Source organism: Indicator indicator, chromosome 16, assembly GCF_027791375.1.
Source record: "Indicator indicator isolate 239-I01 chromosome 16, UM_Iind_1.1, whole genome shotgun sequence".
NCBI lineage: Eukaryota > Metazoa > Chordata > Aves > Piciformes > Indicatoridae > Indicator > Indicator indicator.
Genome location: NC_072025.1, coordinates 11882308 through 11898387, shown reverse-complemented (window position 1 = coordinate 11898387; position 16080 = coordinate 11882308). Strand labels below are relative to the sequence as shown.

Genomic DNA, 16080 nt, shown 5'->3' with positions numbered 1-16080 from the left:
TTTAACATTTGGACATCAACACTATCATCACATCTTTCAAGTAAATCTAGTTATTCAAAAGTACTAAGTGATTTTCTGTACTCATTAATTCCTACCATGAAACACAAAGCTGGGACAATTTAGAGCATTATTTTATTTCCTTTAGAAAAAAGTGTCTTCTCCTGATGAAAAGTTGTACAAAAGATTGATTTTGTAACAGTAAATTAAAAATCACTTTAAAATCAAAAGCTAATACTGAGCATTGCTGTTCTTTGAGTGATGCCAACAGAGTCTTAGACTGGTATCCTGTTTGGAAGAGAAAAATGGATTCTTTTTAAAGATCATATTCTAAATTTTCCATCTTGTTATTTGAATGCTATTGTACTGCTGCAACTGGTTAGCACTGCACATCTGGCTGAATTGTCTTGGACTGGTATTTTCCCTAAACTATTGTGTATGTGTGTGACGGGTTTTAAAAAAACAACACTGCATGCACACTGAAACAATGCCCTATTGCAGACTGCTACACACAATAATTAGTGAGAGCAGATTTTTTTTCTGATTTTGTTTTCAACATCAAAGAAGTGCTATTTTTGAAGTAAGCCACCATGAAATTCTAGCCATGCTTTTACAATTTTTTTTTTTTGGCTTTTAATCTCATAGGCTCAAACTTCACACTGGAAGTGTTATCTCATAAAAGCTTGAAATTTCAATGACTTTTACTCTACAGCTACTATTTTAAACTTAGATTTATCAGGCAAAAGGGCATAAACGGAAATATTCTCATAAAAATAGTTTCACAGAAACAAAACAGATAAATGTTCCTTTCAGTAAAAGGTCAATTTTTCATAACTTTGGCTACAGAAGCCCTACAATTCAGCCAAATTCGATCCTGAAGCCAAGAGTTTCTATCTTGCTGCTACAGACCATCATATTATGATTTTGCAAAGTCCATCAGACTAATTAGGGGCAAAAAGTCAATCTTTTCTCATAAAATTACCACCACTTATAAACACTACTATTTACAACTTTCGCAATGCTTAACCATTTGGGAGGGGGAAAAAACCAAAAAGACAGAGGGGAGAGGTAAAGTGAGACTTCTTCCTTAAAAATAAACAAACACAGAAATAGCCAGAGCCCTAAAAATGCAAGGTCCTGGTGTGCTTTCTAGTAGAAAGCATCTGGAAAGCCCCTCTTTCTGGCCAGCTAAGAATTCCCCTGCCATCATGAGGGAGCTCACAGCTGATACACAGCCAGCACCACTGGATCCTGCACAGATACTATTTGACACCAGCACAGAATGCATTAGGAGCTGGAAAGAAGTGGCCAGAGCACGTTTTATACTTCTGAAGGCTCACATACCTAGATTGTTCTAATTTATATTCAGACTAGCTCTGCCTTATACAAGGCAGTTCTGTGAGGCTAAGCATAAATTCAGTGCAATAGAGAATCTGGATGTAGCTAGCTCTAAGAGGTCTCTAATGCTTTTAAATCATAAATTAGCCAACACGCAACTTGTTTTTACTGTCCTGTAAGATCTGAGAGCCTGGACGAAAGTAATCTGTCTTCAGAGCTATCATCTTCTGTCTCAACCACCACAACCAGGTGTCTTGGTCTATGCAAGCACACTAAACCTTAGGCATTTTTTTACTGCTTCTATTTTGGCTATTGGGAATTCTCATCAATACATTAATTGCTCATTTTTCATAACAAGTAGCTGCAGACAGCAGAATTTCCTAACAGAAATGTGCAGTTGTGTCTCTTGTGTTGAATCATTCAACTATATCTGAGATAAAAGATTAACTTTCAGCACATTTTCCAACCAGTAAGCAGAAGAGATTTTGGGTTGATTGAAAAGTACACATGAGGCGAAGGAAAGACACTCAGTGGAGTCTCTCTCTTCCTTCTGTTCCTCCACAAGTCTCTATGAAAACGCCAAAAGAGGTGTTGCACCTTTGTTCAGAACAGGTCTGGCACAATGCCGGCTGGTACCCCCCAGCCATGTGTAAATGCAGCTCAAGATACACACTGTATCATTTATTCTCTGAAGAAAGCTGTGCAGTATTTCTTGGAATAATGAAAACCTGGCTTCTGGTTTTCCAGATACAGATTTCTACTACCTAGTAAAGCTTGGGTTTTCTGACCTCTGTCAGTTTTATGGGTTTTGCAGATGCCCAGTTTCTGAACATGTGCACTCCAGTGATTCACGTCAGCAGTTCCCAAGCTTAGCTTATTTGGTTACCACCATCAGAGATGATGCTGGTCTGTGACAAGAATATCTATGCAAAACCAGAATCTTATTACCAGGCTAGGTTCATACGTATAACAAAGAACATCTGTCACCTCCACCCCTCTTACTGCAAAGTCTCAAACATCAACATGGGATCCTCAATTCCATTTTTTTATCTACCCTGCATTACACATCTTGCCTCACCAACTAGAGCCTCTCTTAAGTGTCCAAGCTCTTACTTGCCATGTGACCACACATCACAGCAACACAAAGTTGGATGACAGTGACTGTAGCCATATCCTCCTAGTTAAAAATGCTGCCCTGCCACACCATTCCTGCTTCTTTCTGCCTTAACACTGTTCGATTCCTTCCTGAAGCAAGCCTATCAGCTGTGCAATGTGGGACTGAGCATTACTGCTGAGTGGATTGCTGCAGCTGCAGCTACAAGTCACAACTTCTGTGTGGATCTGTTTACCTCGTGGCTCAGATAAGTGCTTGTATACAATCACAGTTAACAGCTGCCATCATCATGTACCACTTCAAGTTGGCTTTGTACCACAAGTTGGGAATGTCTGCCTTAGACAATAGGGACAAATATGCGTAACAGTCACATTTAGATCCGTTCTTTTCTCTTCCTGACAATGTTCTAATTTAAGATCCTAGTTTCACTTAACCAGACATTTTTACTGGAGAGAACCTCATTTCCATATGGCACATTCAAGGACTCCTCCAGAAATGTGTATTACATGAGCCAAATTCTACTAACAGTTGTACTGCTAACAGGTCACATACTTGGGGTTTGTTTTTAGAATAATGTTTGTTTAAAAAAGTGAGGAGTACATTTTGGATTGTAAATATGTTCATTCCAAAAAAACTGTGAAGAGAATAAGGAGAGTCAGATGGAAGAATTTTATCTCTGCTTTGTGCTGATTATATAATTTATCAAGAAGTTGTTCCACAGGCCTTCAACAGATGCTCTGCTGTTAAAGCCATGAAAAGTCATTCAGGGAGAGGGTAAAGGCCTCGGGGGTGTGGTCCACATGCTTCAGCACATATATCCTCAGTCCTGGCCTGCAGATAGCACATCTGGTCCAGGCATGGACCTGATGGTTGGCCAAAGTACAGACTTACAATAATGCTCCTTTTTTCAGCTTTAATGTAAGCCTGCTTTCTTGCCAAATTCAAATCCTGCCAAAATTTGGCCAAAGATGTTTGCTCAGTTGTGCAATATCTTAGGTTTATATCCAACAACTCTTTGCAAAAACAATTTTATCATGTTTTTAATGTTTACAGGCATTAACAATATTTAATTTTAAGTAGAATTTTACGGCTGACACTCTCGTGTTTTACAGTAAATTACCTTAGAGAGGATTTTTCCATTAGCTGTTAGTGTCACGAGTCCTGCACAGCACACCAAAGCACTGGAGCTAGAGAGACCAGAACTTGGAGGGATGGTTCCATCTAGCAGACAATTCATTCCAGTTGGGTTATTAAGACCAAAATGTTCCTAACAATGAAAAAATAAACAATCTCAGTTTCAAGTACAGACAGGCTCAGGCTTGCAATTATCTGATACTTAGAAAGAGAATCTTTCTGTTGAGTTGCTGGAACCAAGGACCTGTTTCTGCTATCTCCAAAATAAAGCGAATTTTTCATTCTATTCCTTAAGAACAAAGCCAATGGCTTCAGCCAAATATATGTCTACAATTTCTGTGCACATACATGTATGAGCTGCCAGAACAGTACCCCGAGCAGAATTCAGTACAGGCTAAATTTACCAAGCTTCATGGGTGGGCTTTGCAGCAAATAGCTCTGCTCTGAGCTGCTGTGCTGACAGTACCAGAGGTTAACATCCATTTTATGCCTTACCTCTCTTCTCTTCTCCACAGGTCCTCACTTAAAGCATCCTGAACATCTTAAGGTCCACTTTATGCTTTACTTCTAATGTAATGCTGACATATGATATTAGGGAGCTGCATCATGCTGATGGGGAGCTAGTTGCCATGCAGCTGTATTCAAAGTCAGATATCAGCAGTGGTGGTCTCTGCCATGCCATTTTTAGAATAAAGTTTAAAATATTTTCACATCCATGAGGAGTATCACAGATAATACGTTTAATCCAGAAGTCATAAACCCTTGTGTACATACTCATTTAATCACCCTTTAGTTGCTTTGTCTTTTTATTTATAAACACTTTTAATATAAATTTCCGTGTTGTTAGTTTAAAATAAACATGCAGTACTTATTAGAAGATCATTGAAAGTACATGGGGGAGTATATGAATATCCACATCATGATACAGATTTCTAAATCAAAAAACTATGTTACAGTGTCAGTAATCAGGAAAAATTACAATTTCCATAAAGAAATGCCTACTTTCAAGAGATATCTACTTTTTTTCCTGAAACAACTTAAAGCATAAATACCAATGGTACAGATCACCAAAAAGCTTCCTTTAATGTCTTCTGCCATCACTTCACATCATTTAAAATTTCTCTTTCTACAAATATAAGGGAATTCATACCTAAAATACCATTGCTGTCCATGCCCCTTCATGAAGAATACTAGACAGGCTTGTTCAAAACCGGAAAATGCTTGAGTAACCACTAACTGATCCATACTTTCAGGATTGCCTTGAATGTGAATCAGGATTGCAAACTTATCATGCAATGTTTAAATAGAAAACGTACTTCAGTTTCAAAAATTAAAATGGGCTTTGCCAAGTTCTGCAATAGTTCTATCCCAAAAGGATAGCATGTTCAACTTAATATAAACAGATTATCCCGCTGGACCCTCTGAGTACTTGTATTTCAGTGTTTCTTAAGTCTGTAAGATTTATGCTTATTTTCTGCCAGTGCTAGAGTCTGCAAACCTGGTTTGCAAATTAACCTTCAAATACTAAAGTTTGTCCTTAGGAAACAAATCTCGGTAGCAGACTGCAAAATAAATAAAGTCAATTGGTCATGCTAGCCTTAATATATGAAAGGATATATTGTAAAGAAACCTAATCTATATCTCTACAGTCAAAGCAATTTACATGCCTGTGTTACTGCACCATACAAAATTGAAAATACTCATGTTACAGCAAACCTAAGTAATTTATTGGTGTCTACACACAGGGGTGGGGCTCTGTTTAGCAACTGTGGATTATTATAAAGTGATCTGTGGCACTGATTTGTTACAAACATTATATTTTGAAGACCACAGTGGCAGGTTTGAGGCAAGCTTTGTTGGCTGTCTGCTATCCTTATCTACAGGATCAGATCATCCTGTGGGATGACCTAGATGGGCCTATCCTGAGGCAAGCTTCGTGTGCTTTAAAAAGAAAGTTTACCTATAATTTGGACTGGCTGTGGCAACCTGTTCCTGACCTAGCCATTACTGTTTATCCCATCTGCCCTTCCACATACATCATTCAATTGACATCAAGCTAAGAAGTCACCAAGTTTCAGTTGTGAGATCAAGCTGCCTTCCAGGACAACACTTGATGATCAGCATTTGGTTTCACATGCAGTTGAGTCTTCAAGCCAGTCTGCAGACAAGCTAATTCACAAAGGAGAAGATAAAGCTCAAAAGAGCAGACAAGAAAATGTATGTTCAGTGTCCCTGCCTTTACTGCAAGTGTGCCACTTCCTGCATAGCTGCACTCTTAACTCAGGAAATTTTGAAAATCCCATTCAAGTTCCACACACAGAAAATCTGCATAAGTAATGGTTCTTACTGGACTATTTCTTCTCTATGCTGTTCACTTACTTTTTACATTTTCCTTTGCCGACTGCAGGAGTCAGCTTCACTCATGTTGTGCACAAGTTGTGGTACTGGCAATTAATGTTTTTAAAGTGTTTCCATAGGAAGAAAAGTACTAGAATGTGATCTTAGTGTGTCCTGACAGACAAGGCTCCAAACCTTTTTAAAAGCATACTTTAATAATTAGATTATTCCACTGTAAAGCATTATTTTCAGCTTCAAAATACAGAAATATCATATTGATAATTAATTTGATCATGACTTTACTAAATAAGGACTGATTTGCTATTGTAATTTATATAATAAAAATAGTGTTCTGCAAATATTTTAAAATGAACCCACTCGTATCTCCTCTTCAGACTTTAAGATGAAGAAGTGTAGTTTAAGAAAAGCTATCAAAGACGGGCAGTATTTTGAAGGTGAATAGGTATGTTTGTCATGTATTACTTCTACATTCATTTTCTAAGTTAAATGGATTTTTCTTACCTGAATACCCTTCAGTCCACAAAGGAAGTAGTTATGCCACTGAGGTTTGGTTTTGTTAATCTGAATGTTATTAACACTAGCACTGAAATCCCTGCAAAAACAGAAAAACCTTGAGGCTTTAACTTGTCATTAAATGTAGTTTGAAAACCCGTGGATTATTACTGCCACCTGCTGATGAACAACAACATTTCAATGTGAAGTTTTTTTCAGTGCCATGTTTTTCGGGGAGTTTTGTGAAGATCTTCTTTATTAAGCAGTTGAGAGTATTTTAAATAAACATAAGAATTTTTTCTTAAGTTACAGAATTTATTAAATAAATTCAGAAATTAATCTGTCTTTAGTATCTTTAACTAAGGCAGCATGTCTGCCATCACTTGTGTTTATTTTCTCTTGGTCTCATAGAAGTGAAAAATCTAAATAATCATATATGTCAATCCTAAACTAGAAAAAAATACACTTTAGGCTCTCTGGTAATCTCTGCTCAGGAACTCATCTTCATTACTTTTGTTCTGAATGGTACTTCACTAAAACAGGCCTAATGCTGCAAAATGATGGTATGTATGTTACACGATATAATCAAGATAATGTAGTTTAAAATAGTATCTCTGGTCCCTCCACGGTAATTCTAGTAATGGTTTTGTTACTCCATTGTAATTTCAAAATAATAAAAATGGTCAGCCTGAATGTTCCTACAAAGAAAGAATGCTACAGAGAGCTGCTATCAAAACGGGCACGAAGTGATGCCTCAGAGGAATAGGCATTCATCACCAAGAAGTGCATTTTGTTTATAAGTCTATACTGTTGAATGTCCAATAATTAGATCTACCTGATGTCATAACAGCAGATGTCCAACACAGAAAGAGGAAAGGTATTGAGAATGTCAGAAAAGCTAAGAAAAAATATTCAGAAGTTGCAGGCTAAGTTGTGCCATAACAACTGACAAACCATATGCAAGCAGAGAGGCAGCTGAACTCCCAGAAATATTTAAGTTTAATGGGAGTAATTTTTTTTTTGTTTTGAGGTTGGTCTCATTCTGTATCTGTATACTGTAGATTAGTGATGTGCTGGTATTATTTTTATCTAAAATAATATTGCTAGTTAATGGCTGTAATGAATACTGGTGTAAAGGTGTTTTTTTATTGGCAAAGTATTGTTATGGAGAAACAACTATACTAATTCAAAGCATCTTTACAATGATGTAACTGTCTTGAAATGGCGGCTGAAAACTTTACTGTATTCTGGTGGAATTAAAGGTTGCAGTCTTTGTGTTATGGAGCCCCCAAACCTGACAATCAGTAGAAAAATGGACCCACAATCCTGCCTCTTCTTCACACCTGCTCAGCACTAGTGAGCTATTCCACTTGTTTTATTCCAGCTTGTATTCCTAGCTCGACATTACACAACAGATCTTATCCTTTAAGTATCATCTTAGAATTACCATTTTGTCAGTTACACATTCCATTTCAACATTTAATACAATGCAGAAATATCAGAGACTGATGTTAAGTGGAATGCTGTCTTTCAGTTTGACCTGTTCAAAATAGTGTCACTTACAGGACTTTAGCAACAATGCAGCATCAAAGAATATGGTCATGTGAGAGTTAGTGTCAGAAATTACTGGGGGTTGCAGAGTAACACAAAGTATCTGAAAGGGAGTATTGAGATTAAAATACATGAAAAATTTGACAACATGTAAATTCATTCAATTTGATTCATGTATATTTAGCACAATTGCCAAAGAGTAAAACAGAATAGCTTTGCTTATGGCACTTGAATATTAAAAAACAGAAATATTTGAAAAATAGAAAACACTTGCAAAAAGTAGTGAAGATTTGAAAAAATCCCACGTTTGCTTATGCTTGTTGTCTACAATAATCCTAAATTATTATTGTATAAAAACAAGGTTGATGGAAATCAATGCATAAAAGTAATTAACAGAAAGCAAATCTGAAGTACTCTTTCCCTCTGATTTTTTTGTAAAAAAATGATCTTTAGGTTTTGCCACAAGATGAAAGCCAATTGATAATGGTCATCCTGTGGTACTTCAGGAGACATTTTGAGAAGTATTTTGTCAGGTAGTCTCTGTACGCGTCCTTCTTGACTGCAAAGACGTTACGTGAAGTATCAAGAACTTCAAAAGGCTTTAAATTTTGAATACAGTTTTAGCCTAAATAACAGAAAACGCATCAGCTGGGATAATTTATGATGAAAAACGCATAAGCGGTTTTACTTGCAACTTGTTCTCTGCCCTGTTTTTCCTAAAATATAATATGAACTGTTCCAGGTGGAAAAGGGCTAGAGATTTGTTATATGTTTTACCTGTTCATAAAATAAGAATGAAATAGCAAACAGCGATTCTAAAGAGGCTTATGGCTAGTCCTTGTTTGCTAAAGGCCTATATACATGCATTCACCACAAGCATAAATCCATCAGTGTAACAGGCTGGGGAAAAAAGTTTTACTGTCAACAGTTTTGTTATGTGGTGTAACATTCAAAGTGTTGAAAAATATTTCTTTGTTATGAAATTATGGGCATGTTTTAGCTTTGTTTTTAAGCAACAGTGTCTCAACAAAACAGAACACAGTATTAAGCATCTCTGAGACTTCCTCTTGGTTCACGGTTTAAAACATCTGATTTCAAACTGAAACCAGGGCAGATATAAAAATACAGTGACTGTGTATGTAGTATCAATTGAACAGCTGTAGTTCTAGAGTTGGTAGGAACTGTATTTACTGTAGGAGAAGGCCATTTCAATTGCAATGTATTGTGCCAAAGCTTAAAGACCAAGTAAAAATGTTTATCTTTTGGTTACTGTTTTATTTAGCATCCGTTATTACAACTTCTCCTAATCAAAGTTATTCTAATCCTGGGACTATCAAGCCTTGCAGAATGCTTTTGCAATACAGCTTAAGCCCTGCTGGAGGTTGCTATTTCCCTGCTCCGGGAAAGGTCCTGCTCATGTCTTGCATTTCTCTTCTCCCTGCTCACCACTGGGTATTCCCACCAAGTCAGCTTTACTGCTGAGTGCATGGCGCAGCTCGATTCACTAAAATGGCATAAAATTAACCATGCAAAAAATGGATGAAAGGTGCATTTTACATTAAGATTAAACAAGTACTGGTAAAAGGCAGAGAGTGGATTGATGTTAGAAGCAGGGAAAGAGAGACTAGGGGTAAAAGAAGGAAGCCATCACCTTTTGGCAGTGGTAAACTCTTCATTCAGCCCACTGAAGATATGAATACGTACTCCACAAACTGAGTAAAAAATACTTGAGTACTTACACTTATCATGGAAGTAAAAATTCCTTTCAGCTGCCTTAGATGCAGGCAGCAGCTCAGAACATATTTTTATAACAAACTCAGCTTTAAGCAGGAATATGTGCTTTTGGCAATATGTTCCTGCCCCTGTGCTTTCAGAGAGTAATTTACAATGGCTTAATAAAAATGGCTTAAAGTAAGCTTGTGCTGATTCTGATTTTTGCAAAATGCCCACAAAAGTTCATGTGGATGAGTGACCTCATCTGAACTGCCTCACAACCACACAAATATCAGTCTGTTACAAGGAAGGAGGCAGAAAAATGTGAAGTTGAAAAGAACGGCAGGATTATTTCCCTAAGTTCAGCACTTGTGAGACCATAGCTGGAATTCTGTGTCCAGTTTTGGGGTTTCCCAATACAAGAAAGGCACTGTCAAACTGCAGGGAGTCCAGCAAAAGGCCATCAAGATGGTTACAAGGGCTCTCTAGAGGTCCCTTCCAACGTAAATTGTCTGATTCCACAAACAAGCAGCAGTGGAGGAAGTGGAAGAGAGAGAATAGAGATTCTTTGAGCCAGGATTGTTGCTAAAGTTGTGTTGTGAAAATATAGCCCCAGGTTCTCCAGAGCAGAGGGGTGTTAACTTACATGTGTAGTAATTGATTACAAAACATTTCACTCCCTTCTCCGGGAGAAACTGAACTGCTGCCAGTTATGGGAATTACATCAAGAAAGATGAGCTAAAAGAAGGGAAGACAGGATTGCACTTTTAGAAAAATGCAAACATCAGAAGCCTCATGAGAAATCTGAACACACAGGTGGGAGACATAAGCAGCGAACTTACTACTCTCATATGCACAGTGTAGAGTCAAGTGGGATTCCACCTGCTTGTATCATTCATTTAACACAATCAAACCTTATATTGCAATGGAAATTTGTCAGACTTCTGAAAAGTAACCTGTTGCATAAACAGGTTCATAAAAATTAGTGAATAAACCAAGTAATTACTTACAAGTACAAAGAATTGGTATTTGCCAGCTGGACAACTTGAGTTTTTACAGGTTCTACTGCAATCAGTATATCTTGTTCTATGGCCATAGGGAGCACAGCATAACCACAGTAGTCTATATGTTCTCCTACCAAAGAAATCAACAAGTGAAAAATTTTGAAATAGTTCTTTCTAGAACAGTAGCAACAGAGCTTCTACAGATATTCAGTGTTGTTTACTGTACAAGACAATGTGTGACTATGACTCTCATATTTTAGTTTGGAGTGCATTTCCTCCATTTTGGAGGAGGCTGAGAGGAGACCTTATTGCTCTCTACGACTACCTGAAAGGAGGTTGGAATGAGGAGGGGGCCAGCCTCTTCTTCTTGGTGTCAAGGAACAGGACTAGAGGAAATGGTTACAAGCAGCACCAGGGGAGGTTCAGGATGGATGCTAGGAAATATTTCTTCACAGAAAGGGTTATCAAACATTGCAATGGTCTGCCCAGGCCACTAGTGGAGTCACTGTCCCTGGAGCTGTTTAAGCAGTATGTGGACCTCCATTGATCTTGGAGGTCTCTCCTAACCGGATGTATTCTGTGATTTCACATTCCTGCACAATGATTTTATCTACTGTGTCTGTTTATAATTCTTCATGTTTTAATGCTGACTTATAAAACTTTAAAAAATGCTACATAGATTATTGTTCAGCAATAAATATGGGCACATTACTTGTACACTGTTGTGGCAGTAAAAAAAATAAAGTCAAATCATTCACATTGATGACTGGAAGAGAGAAAGACACCACATGACTCCTCATTATGTGATCTCTGCTCATGTGGGTGATTCATTTGCCATTAGCTAGGGCTTGTGCTGGAAAATTTTTTTCTTTTTCCATAAAATTTCTGCATCTTTTTCCAATAAGATAATAATTATACTTAAATATACTTATATATATAATTATAATTATACTTAAATAACCATTAATACAGTTACATATGATACATGAATTAACATTCAAATACAAAATATATGTAGTAAACATCCTCTCTTGTGGGAATAATTCCCAGTTAGCATACGCTGTCTACTTAATCTATATGATCACACAACACAGAGGTTAAAAAAATATAATTAATTGCACAATGGACTAATCAGTTTCTAAATCTGTTCTGCAGGATCCTTTTACTTACAATATCTTCAAATATGCAGTCTTACTTTATGAATACAGAAGACACTGAGATCTAGGGAGAACACAAACTTAACCGTGGATAGAGATATCTCAAAAACAAGGCAAAGCCAGAAATAGAAGTAAGTCCTGAACACAAAATAATTGTGTTTCTCCAGTCTGCCAGTGAATCACAACCAACTCTTCTAAGTTCTGTGAACACAGCTCTATGGAAAAGTAGAGAAGAGATGGTGGTAGAATCATTTTATGCTTTATCATATGCATTGCTGTGCGGCTGGTTAATTTGGTAACTTAAATTATAATGGAAGAGAAAAAAAATACACTAATTTGTGTATGCACTGTTCATCAGCTACTTCAGACTGAATTTCCAAAGCCTTTAAAAAAATAGTATCCAACAATAAGCTGGCAAGTTAAAACCACTACTACTGTCTATAAATGTTTTTTTTTTTTTACAAAACTGGTACGTGAGTGTGCAATTGTTTACAACAAGGTGTATTAAAAGCTAATAAAATGTTATATTATCTTTCCCATTTATCACAAGCAACCTCTCTGGGGAAAAAAAAAAAAAAGAAAGACCAACATTATTTTGACTCTATGTTTTAAACTATTGGGCTTCCATCATGGCAGATAAAATAACGGATTAATTTTTCTCTTTTACCTATTAAGTTGACTCGCCCTGGTGCACGAACATAAAACTTGGGAGCTGATCCAAATTTTGATATAAACATCTCCTTCAGCTTCTGCAATCTGAAAGGCAGGTTAGAAACATTTAAAAGGACTCTATTTCCATAAAAGACCAACATTTTCTATGTTTCTTCAAGTAAATTCAATTTTTTGTTTTCTCTGTTACATCAGGAGGAACATTAAGCTGCTTATTTTTCCTTTTCACATGACACATATTATAATGAGAAGATCCTATTTAGAATATACTAATTAGTAAGAAATGTGTATGTTCACTTGAAAATTTAAGTCCTCTGCCCAGGTTCATTCTAGACAGAAGCAGGGAAGGCAGATGCCTGAGGTAACAAAATACCATGGCCTCTATCTACCTCTCCCAAACCAAAGATTGGTAGCTCCTTTGCCTTTGAGGAAGAATCCAGCAGCGTGGAGCAATGTCTCTCTTGGGGCACTGAGATTTGTCACATACACACTTCAAAATCAGATCTGACCACACCAGACCTGAGCATAAGTTTTGATTTTTATCAATTTCCATATTAGACACAACCCAATTTCTGTAAAAAATGCATATACAGAGAAATAAAATTCCAATCTTCAGATTATCCCTGTGACTTACTCCGATATTATTTACTCTACAGTTCCTAGAAAGTTCTTCAGGTTTTCCATCTGGTGGTACTAGATGTGCCACTCAAAGTTCTAACACAAACAGAAATTTGGCATATTCTTGTATTTCTTAAGGCTGCAAAGGTATCTGGCTTCCGTCTTGTATTTGCAAACTTGGGATGCTTTGACATGACATGCAGGAACCATGGCTAAACAAAGACTGTGAAGACATTAAGTCATCATCTTAGTGAAGTATAAGGAACTTGATAGTGATTCACTTCAAAACTACCTTAAAAAATTAGGTTGCACACTAACCTATTAACTAACCCATTAATGTACACAACAGACTAAAATGATAAAAAAGCAGTAGGAATACGAGAAAAATAATCTTTAAAACGGGACTTTAAATATTTCACTGCCTTATCCTGTTGACTTTAAAGCATGTAACCAACTAAATTTTTGTTGAGGGGTTTTAGTCCAATAACAAAAATCCAGTAACACGAGTAACCTGTGAAGGTTCCTCCACTTAGTCTAGAACCAGAACTAGAAGCCTAGTTCATGCGAAGTGTAAGGAAGAAAATAGAAATGAGAAACAGATGTTAAAATTTTCGCAGTTGATTATTTAGTTTGTACTTCATAAAAGCTGTGTTACTGCCCAACTACATATATTCAAATGTTTGGTAAGTTCTCTTTACATGAAAAACTATGAAATATTATTTGTTGTGATTTTATTTTTTTCAGTACTTTTCCATTTTGGTATTCAGTAACAAAATGTATTAGGTTCCTCTGTAATTTCCCCTCCTTATAATCTCCTCTAATACTGATTAGTTTATCACTCTTCCAGTTAGCAGGAGCAATTTCTGTCATTTCATTGTATAATCCCTTCTCCAGACCATATTAATAATATTATACTCCTTGGGGGAATCTGTTGGCAGAATTTGAGGTGTCGACTTTCTTCCTTTTTGTGTCAGTAGTTGGAATGCTACTTTGTTTCAAAGCTACTTTCATAGTTGTGTTGGTACTAAGAGACACAGAACAAACAGAGCAGTCATGGGGGCGTGTTTATCTAAGTGCTGATTGATCTCTCTTTTTAAAGAGGGTTTTACAAGCAGGCCTAATGAAAGGCTATTTATAGGCTTTGGCCTTGATGTTACAACATGCATGCTGCATTTTAAGCACCTACATCAAAGATGATTGTCAGAAGTGTTAAACAAAAGCATCCCTCACAACTTCACACATCCAAGCCTGGAAATGCTGTACTTGTCCTTTCCACGCTGGAACAGTGTCATCGTACACAAGTAACAAAAGATTTTAAAATTACCCTTCTGCAGTGCTAGCACAGGTAAAACGGTTCGCTTAAAGCGTTCCTGCGTTCTACTTCCACACGAGTGCGAATCCGTGGGGAAGGAGCAGGGGCTAGCATGTGCTGCGGGCAACAGCAGAGCCAGGCCGATGCTGTTCCAGAGAACCTTGTGGGCATTTGTTATAGCCAAAAGGGTAAGAGGATAGTAATAAAATCAGTAATACCCACTCTGGGTGGGAGGAAGTTAAAAAAAATTCACGAGAAAGATGAATAAATGGTTCTCCCTCCAGCCACAGTGGCACTGTGGAGAGGCAGCTGGGGCTCCAGGCCCGCAGGGAGTTGTTCCGTGGGGAAAGGCGGGAGGGGCCCGTGGCCGGCCACAGGCCGCTCTGCCCAGCGGACCCGCTTGCCAGCGGGAAATTCAGCTACGCCCAGGCCGACGTGGCTGCGGCAAGGGTGCTCCCGGAGACGCACGAAATGCCGGCGTCACGCTGTTTCTGTTGAAACGAACCAAAAGATCTCAAATCAAACTCCTCTCGCAGCGCAGACTTCGAGGCACGGCGACAGACCGTCTCACCTGTCTGCCCACCGCCCCAGTCCGCCTGCAGACCGCCCACCCACCCTGGCACAAACGGAGACGGGCCTTCACGTCCCGGCTACGGATGTGGCTTCCCGGAGCCATGGTCGCGGGGGGTAACCCACCCACCTGGGCTGCTCTACCAGCTGAACCGGAAGGGTACTGGGGGCGTCGGCCGCCATGGGGGCTCGCGTTGCGGGCAGCAGCGTGGAGCAGCGCCTCCGGCGGGCTTGTCACGGGACAGTCAGACACGGTCCTTCCGGGCGGCGGAGCTGGCAGCCCGGCCGCCTCCTGGCCTCAGTGGCGGTGTACCGCTGGGGCGACGGTGCTCAGCCTCAAGGCCCGTCTCGCAGACACCCTGCACGCTCGACTGTAGGGCCGCCCTACCTTCAGCTCCTTGCCCACCACACTTCCGACGCGACAGGAAAGCTGCTGCCACGTTTGAAGGAAACGTTTTTTGTTTTGGTTTTCCCTGTATTCCCCTCAGAGGAGAGCTGGCAAGAAGGAAACTTCGGAACGTGCCCTCGGCTGTGTGCACAGCAGCTCACAGGGTGCTGCGTGGGGCTGGGATCCCCTTCAGCGCCCGGTGCTGGGCTAAAGTGAGTTCTCCAGCAACATGCACATGTAATGGAAAGAACACATTGGCAGTATGATTCCCTGTGGCATTATTTTTTCCCCTTGTGAGTTGTTTGGGGTTTTTCTTTGTTTGTTTTCTGGTGTATAGTTCTGTCAGCTTCCCTCAGTCTCACAGCTCCTGTTTACCTCTCAAGATTAATGGCTGCAGTTACTTTGGGGATCTGAACTTTGAAATGCATTTCCAAGCTCACTCGCTCATTGTCTATTTTGGTGTCTGCTTTACAACCCAGAATATTGGATCTACGAAGTTTTAAGTGTTTGAATTGAGAAGCATGGTAACGTTGAGGCTTCACTGTAATTTACATGCCTGAGTAAAACTTTTTTTCTCCTGGTTGGTACGATTGTCAGACGTTGGAATGTGCTGCCCAGGGAGGTGGTGGAGTCGCCATCCCTGGAGGTGTACAAGAGGGGACTGG

At 38.8% G+C, this 16080-nt stretch overlaps 1 protein-coding gene across 1 annotated transcript in view; it reads right to left on the bottom strand.

The window, feature by feature from the left end:
• The window catches only part of GALK2 (galactokinase 2), a 50732-nt gene extending 35522 nt beyond the window's left edge, over positions 1 to 15210 (bottom strand). The window contains exons 1-5 of the mRNA XM_054388080.1: positions 15158 to 15210; positions 12526 to 12614; positions 10708 to 10831; positions 6443 to 6533; positions 3570 to 3716 (exon numbers count right to left, since the gene is read on the bottom strand). Of these exons, the coding sequence (XP_054244055.1) occupies positions 3570 to 3716; positions 6443 to 6533; positions 10708 to 10831; positions 12526 to 12614; positions 15158 to 15210 (504 nt within the window). The remainder of the gene's footprint in view (positions 1 to 3569; positions 3717 to 6442; positions 6534 to 10707; positions 10832 to 12525; positions 12615 to 15157) is intronic.
• Between the last annotated feature and the right edge of the window lie 870 nt (positions 15211 to 16080).